We start from the raw sequence: 7,483 nt of genomic DNA, 5'->3' as shown, positions 1-7,483 counted from the left end.
TCTTTGATGCAACCCAGGCTCTTTATCTGGAGAATCACTTGGCATTTCTCAGGGTTGGCCTCTACTCCTCTTTGGGTGATCATGAACCCCAGAAACTTCCCAGCTTCCATGGCAAAGGCGTACTTGAGTGGGTTGAGCCTCATGCCGTGCTACCGGAGGGAGGTGAACACGCCCCCTAGGTCTCTCAGGAGGTCGTCGGGACGTGCGGTTTTTGCGAGGATGTCGTCCACATAGACTTCTACTGTCTTGCCTATGAGCTCATTGAATATCTTGTTCATCAGTCTTTGGTACGTGGCGCCAGCGTTTTTTAGACCAAACGGCATCACCTTGTAACAATAGATCCCTCCTGGCGTTATGAACGCCGTTTTGTCCTCGTCGGGTCAGTGCATCGGTATCTGATTGTACCCAGAGTAGGCGTCCATGAAGCTCAGGTATTGGTACCCTGCTGCTGCGTCGACGGGTGCGTCAATGTTGGGCAGGGGGTAGCAATCCTTAGGACATGCCTTGTTGAGGTCGGAGTAGTCCACGCACATTCTCCACCTTCCACTGTGTTTTTTCACCAAAACCACGTTTGACAGCCAAGTCGAATAGTCCAGCTCTCGGATGAACCCTGCTTCAAGGAGGCTGGCCATCTGCCTGGCCACCTCTTCTGCCCTTTCTTGTGACATCTTTCTCCTCCTCTGAGCCACTGGCTTGGCCTCCGGCTTGACGGCCAGATGGTGTGACATGAGCTGGGGGTCTATCCCTGGCATATCGGCTGGTGTCCAGGCGAAGAGGTCGGCGTTGGCTCTGATCATCTTCATCAAAGGTTCTTTTAATTCATGGGGGAGGTTTCTGTTTATGAACGTGAATTTCTCGTCCCCATCGCCGACCCTAAATTTTTCCAAGTCCCCTTCTGGCTCGGGTCTGGGCTTGTCGTCTATCCTGGCATCCAGGTCGGCAAGGAAAACCCCGGATGCTTCTTTGGATTTTTTCCTAAGAGAGAGACTGGCGTGGTCGCAAGCGACTGCCGTTTCCAAGTCTCCTCTGATGGACCCTACGGATCCGTCATCGGTAACAAACTTCATTACGAGCAGTTTCGTGCTAATCGCTGCTCCGAGGTCATTGATGGTTTTTCCCCCCAGGATGATATTATAAGCAGTGGAATCTCGTAAGACAACAAAATCGGCCATTACCGTTCTTCGCCTCTGTCCTTGTCCAAGGGAGATCGGTAGTGAGATGATCCCATCTGGCTTGATGAAGTGATCGCCCAACCCTACCACACCGTGCTGGTGGGTCGCCAGGTCGGCATCACGCAGTCCTAAGGCGTCGAAGACGTTGCGAAACATGATGTTCAAGTCCGCCCCCGTGTCCACTAGGATCCGTTTGATGAGTCCGGTTCCGACTCTGGCCGTGATAACCATGGGGGGACTTTCCGGTACCTCATCGAACCATTGATCCTCAGGGCCGAAAGAGATGGATGGGTGTCCCCGGGAACTCTAGAAGATGAGGAGGAGACCGCCAGGACCTTGGCGTCTTTCTTCTGTGCTGATTTCGACCTCGGGGCGGAATTCCTTGCAGTTACTACATTCACTACCGTGAGACCGTTGTCGTCTCCCTCTGGTTCTTGACGTCGTCTTGTCGCCCTGGACCTGTCCTCACCCTCGTGATCCCGATTCCGTCTCCTCGATTCCCTTATGAGGTGGGAGAAGTCAGCCAGCTTTCCGTCCCTGATTGCTTGCTCCAGGGCATCCTTTAGGTCGAAGCAGTCTTGGGTCTTGTGCCCGTACCCCTTGTGATATTCGCAGTAGAGGCTTTTGTTTTCCCCCGTCCTATCCTTCAGAGGATGGGGCCTCGATAGTATCCCTTTCTCGGCTATCTGTTGGTAGACCTCCGTGATTGGTGCCGCGAGGGGGGTGTAGTTGGTGAATTTTCCGACTCGGGGAAATGGTTTTGTCGTCTTGCTCGAGCCGCCGTCCCTGGTGTGTTCCTTTTGTCTTTTTCCACCATCGTGGTGCCTGGTTTGGTTGTAGGGGGTTGCCGTTTATTGGCAGCCACGACCCGGCTGACCTCCTCGTCGTTGATATACTCCTTAGCCACGCACTGGATCTCCTGCATTGTCCAGACTAGCTTTGTGGTAAGGTGCTTCCTGAAGTCCTCATTCAGGAGCCCATTCGTCAAACATAAACTCGCCACCGAATCCGTCAAACCGTCGATTTCCAGGCACTCGTCGTTGAAACGATCCAAGTATTTTCTGGTCGGCTCCCCGGCTCTTTGGGTCACCCCTAGCAAATTGATCGGGTGCTTGGCTTTCGTGATCCTGGTTGTGAACTGAGCTAGGAAAGCATGGCTGATGTCAGAGAATTGGGTCACCGAGCCCTGCGGGAGGTTATTGAACCACCGTATTGCAGGTCCCGCCAGGGTGACCGGGAAGGCACGACACCTTACCTCATCTCCTACTCCTTCTAAGTTCATTATGGCCTCGAAGGCCGTTAGATGCTCCAGGGGGTCCTGCGTTCCATCATACCTCATGTCCGTTGGCTTGTCAAAATGTTTTGGCAGCCGGACCTCGAGTATGGAGTGGTGGAATGGGGTGGCCCCTATTATCACGGATTCCCGGGTATTCGTTCTCCCATCGTCGTTCTCCCGACGAGCGTCTTCGTCCCCCCGGTTCGTCGTACACCGCCTTTCACGTCTGGCGTAAATGACAGGGTCGTGATGTCTTCTTGCACGCCCTCTCTCCCCGGTGCTTTCTGACTCGACCTGGGGGCTAGGCGTGCGCCGGGAACGGCTCCTGGAGCGAGATCAGGAGTGGCTCTGTTCTGGGGTGCGCTGGTCGCGTTCTCGGTTTGCTAACCGGCGCTCTAAGTCTTGCATTCTATGGCGTAGCTCTTGCATTATTCTGGCGTGGTTGTCTCCAGTCCCCCCAAAGGGGCGTCTCTCATGTGGTTGGGTTGCATCCCTCGGGGGTGACCTCGGATGTTGTCGGGTTTCCGTCCCGGCGGCGTCGCCTCTGGGTACGGCCTCGCGGCCTGCCTCCTTTTCGACTAGCACGAAGTCCATGGACGAGTCCCCACAGACGGCGCCAATGTTCGGTAGGTCAGGTACCGGTCGGTTTGGGTGAGGATCCTGGGAGATGGTAGGGGCTCGTCAGGTCGTGGATTGCCGGCCAGAGATGCGCGAGGTCCCGAGTACTTCGTGTAAGAAAGGGGGGTGCCACCTGCAAAGATACTCCGACGCTCTTGTCAGTAAATGTGCAGGCAGAAAGGGTAATGTGATATATGACGTACCTCGGGGGAAGAGCCAATCTTCCCCTTATATATTGTCAGATGTGGGCCTTGTAAAGGCAGGCCCATTACTCTCGAGGTGCTCCCTTCACAGCTGTGGGTGAGCTGTTACGGACACGTGTCCGGGTAGACGATGGGGCGCCCTATCCCTGACCGCTCGGGTCGGGTGGAGCTTGGGTCGGCCCAAGCCAGCAGAGGGTTTGGGCCGGACCGTAACAGTAATCACTGAAAATCTCCATAATTGGTAAATTCAAAATTCCTTCTCATTAACATAACTATTTTCAGCTAGGTATTCATTTTTTCTTTAAATCGCAATCATTTCCCCTTACTTCACAATTTAAAAAGAAGCATTAAAAAAATTCATTGGTCTAACCCGCCACTTACCCTGACTCCTGTAGCAAGAACCACTATTCATGATTTGCTTCATATCAATTTCAAACTAGTGATAAATATGAACCTACAATATGAACCTACAATAAACCATAACAGTTAACAGTAGCAGTAGAAATAATAATGATTAATTAACAAATTAAAATTAATAATTAACAAATTAAATAAAAAAGATAATAGTAGCAACAGCCAGCAAAAATTAGAAGAAGAGAGAACAGTAAATCAAGAAGTAAAAAATAATTGATTTTCATACTGTGGCCTATGATTCATCCATGGAGAGTTCTAAATATATGGTCTTCAAACCAAAAACAGCTTTCCAGATATCATGATCAATAAATACAACTTTGCTTGCTAACATCCATTCCATACAGTGGGAATTGAAAAAACAACTATTCAGGCTATGCCATAACAATACATTGAACAATGAACAATGAACAACAATCAGAAGCAATTTTAGTAAATCAACAACAAATAAAATCAGAACAGAGAATAAAAATCTAACAACCTTCGACCAAAAAATTAGAACCAACAACCCTAAACCTGTGAACCAAAATATACAAAAAGAATTGAAAATCATGAATCAGAATTAACCCTAAACCCCTAAATCAAAACAGAACAAAAAGTTTAGAATTAAAAAACGAAATCAGAATCAACAACTCAACCATAAAATCAAGAACAATTCAACCAAGTATTAATTATAAATTAGAATCAATAAGACTAAACCAGAATTTAAAAATAAAAATAGATTCAGAACAAAAAACCAAACATGAGGCTTAGCCTCCATTACAGAAGACGATGGAGGCTAGGTGGGAACTGGGGTCGGTGGCTCGGCGCTGCTGGGAAGAACATTCCTGGGTCGGTGGGTCGGTGCTCGCTAGCGACGCTGGGCGTTGCTGGGAAGAGAACGCTGCTGCCTGCTGGGTCGGTGCTCGCTGGGAACTGGGAAGAAGGGTTCGGGTGTTGGTGGCTGGTGGGATTGCGACTCTGTGACTGCGAGGGCGAGATTGAGAGCAGCAGAGAGCGACTGCGAGGGCGAGACTGAGAGCAGCAGAGAGTGGTTGCGAGATTGCAACTCTGCGAGAGCGAGACTGAGAGAAGAGAGCGAGAGAAGCTAGGTTTCAAAATTGGGGGTAATGGGGTTATGTGACTTTAGGTCACGACTTGGGGAGTTGGGGGCTGGGGGGTGTTCGCGTTTGGGGTCTGGGAGGGGATGGGGGTTGGTTTTTAGGGTTTTTCATAAACTGGTTCGGTTCGATTCGGTTGGAATTTTTATGGTCAGAACCGAAAACCGAACCGAACCGCAATAAAAACAGCAAAACTTGTTTTTTTCGGTTTTTTCGGTTTTTGATTTATTCAGTTTTCATTTTTTTCGGTTCAGTCAGTCAGTTTAGATCGATCCTGTTCAATTTTGAACACCCCTAGTATCGTGTCTTGTGTCCGTGTCAGTATCCGTGCATTATAGAAATTTTTTTTGTATTCATAACCGATACCAGATTTTATAAATAGAGACCTTTGACTAGCAAGAATTTTATCCAAATTTTCAGATTTTTGAACAAATTTTGCTAAGTCTTTGTTTAAACTCTTGATACTCTCATGCAACATTTTATTTTCAACAATGAGATCAATTGATGCATCAATCGAAAGTTTCAATTTAAGTTCTTCTAGTTCAATTTTCAAAAGCTCATTTTCTTGCTTTAAAACATTAGAAGATTCGGCCATGATCAATTGCTCTGAGCTAATTGTTTTCTAATTTCAAAGCTTTATTTTCTTTCTTGCATTTAGCATATTTATCAAAAAACTTTTTGAAATTAAAAATTAAATAATCAATGATAATATACAATTCATTGGATAATAGTTCAACGAAATTTACCTCGTTAAAATCATGCTGATTAGCCATGAGACAAACATGAGTTTCATGATCAGATTTATTTTTTTCATTATCCTTTCCAAGTCATTCTATGCGGTGGCAGATTTAGAAATTTTATTAGAGGAGGACCAAATTAAATACAAAATAAATTAAAATATAACATAACAAAAAATTAATAAAATATAATTTATAATATATAAGTCAAATTTAATAATTATATTATATAACAATTAACATTCAACTACCTACTTTAAGATTTTGGTATTTTTGAATTTATTCTGCGATATTTCATATAACTAAAATTATCAATTTACCATCTGAAATAAATTTTGAAGCATTCTCTTTTTCAACATATACAATCATCATATAATCTGTTAAAAGTTTGTCTTTCATCTTGTTTTAAAGTATTATTTTTATAATTTTTATTGTTTAAAAAATTTATTCGGTTATTACTGTTGTCATAGAAAGAGTCAAAATAAGAAACTTTTTTTATAATGGTTACTTTTTACATTAATTCAAACCTATATTTTTCAATAACTTTTTAATTATTTATATATTTATACGCTTTTATTATTTTTTAAACTTATTTATTAATTGCTACTGATATATTATAATACACATTATAATTTATATATATTAAGTTACTAACATGTAATTTTTTTTTAGTGTGTAATATACAAAAATATATTTAATTTATAATAATAAATTAATAATAAACTAATAGTAATAATTTTTTTAAAAAAAAAATTGGGGAGACCATGGCCACCTTAGACCCTCGGTAAATCTGCCACTGATTCTATGAGGCCATCAATACTTTTTTTATGGACATTCTGTGTTGTAGTGTCTTGCTCATTGCAATGATGACAAATAAGTTTGTAATCTTTGCATGATGAATCTATGCCAATGTCCTTTTGTTTCATCAACTTTTTCAATCTTCTGGTAATGAATTTCATCTTATTATTGGATAAGCTGTCTTCAGATTCTTCTTCTTTTGATGTAATTTTTGACTTAAACGCCACTCCTATTTTTTTGTTATCATTGCTAAAATGTGTAGATTCATAGGCCAGGAGTTTTTCTTTCAATTCATCGTAAGAAATCTTGTTAAGATCATTAGCTTTAGATATGGTAGTATTCATGGTCTTCCAATGCTTGATAAGATTTCTTAAGATCTTCCTGACAAGCTCTACTTCAGAGAAGTGTTTTTCTATTGCATCAAGGTTATTGATGATGATGGAGAACCTCTCAAATAATGCATTAATTGATTATTTTCCATCATGAAGACCATTTCAAATTTCTTCATAAACATGTCAACATGGGTTTTTCTGACTTATTCGATTCTCTCATGTGTGAGCTACAACTTGTTCCGTATTTCTTTTGTTGTTTTGCACTAGGAAGCACCGATACGATACGCGATACGGACACGACACGACACGGATACGCCGACACGTTCTTTTTATAAAAAATTGGATACGACACGTTTAGGATACGTTGTGAATTAAAATTTAAATAATATATTAAATTAATAAAATATCATATTATAAATATAAGAGGAAATATAGTTGCATAAAAAATCTAAAAATTATGCAATTATTTAAAAAAATAAAAAATTTTAATCTACTCTTGCCATCTCGCTAACAGAAAATGTATCAATTTCTTCTCCTCTAAGTCCATCATCCGCAAATACCACAGCTTCTATGTTTGGTTCATCTAAAGATAAATACGAAACCTCACTCAGATCTGGGCTGTTGTCATCAACTCTGCTTCTATTAATTATTTTATTTTTAAATTTAAATTTTGATTTGTTTTGATTTTAAAATATTTTAAAATGAAAAAAAAATCGGTTAATTGGGCCATAAAACCACAAAATCGAGTCGGACTCGTTCGGATTCGTGACAGCTTCACCAAAATTCTGCACCGCAAAAAAAACACGTCACCAATACGCTCGTTTGAAGTATCCGTC

General features: G+C 42.6%; 1 protein-coding gene across 1 annotated transcript; it reads right to left on the bottom strand.

Moving 5' to 3' along the window:
• Window positions 1–380: 380 nt before the first annotated feature.
• On the bottom strand, window positions 381–1,328 carry LOC148569919 (uncharacterized). Its single transcript, XM_088506728.1, has one exon. The coding sequence runs from the start codon at window positions 1,326–1,328 to the stop codon at window positions 381–383; it is 948 nt and encodes a 315-aa protein (XP_088362854.1).
• Window positions 1,329–7,483: the final 6,155 nt, after the last annotated feature.

The sequence above is a fragment of the Arachis ipaensis genome, chromosome B3 (assembly GCF_059453495.1).
Source record: "Arachis ipaensis isolate K30076 ecotype BB chromosome B3, ASM5945349v1, whole genome shotgun sequence".
NCBI lineage: Eukaryota > Viridiplantae > Streptophyta > Magnoliopsida > Fabales > Fabaceae > Arachis > Arachis ipaensis.
This window is presented reverse-complemented; position numbering and strand designations above follow the sequence as displayed.

Bases quoted from the DNA above. Each gene is read 5' to 3' on its own strand.
- LOC148569919 (XM_088506728.1), bottom strand. From the start codon at position 1,328: ATGTTTCGCAACGTCTTCGACGCCTTAGGACTGCGTGATGCCGACCTG.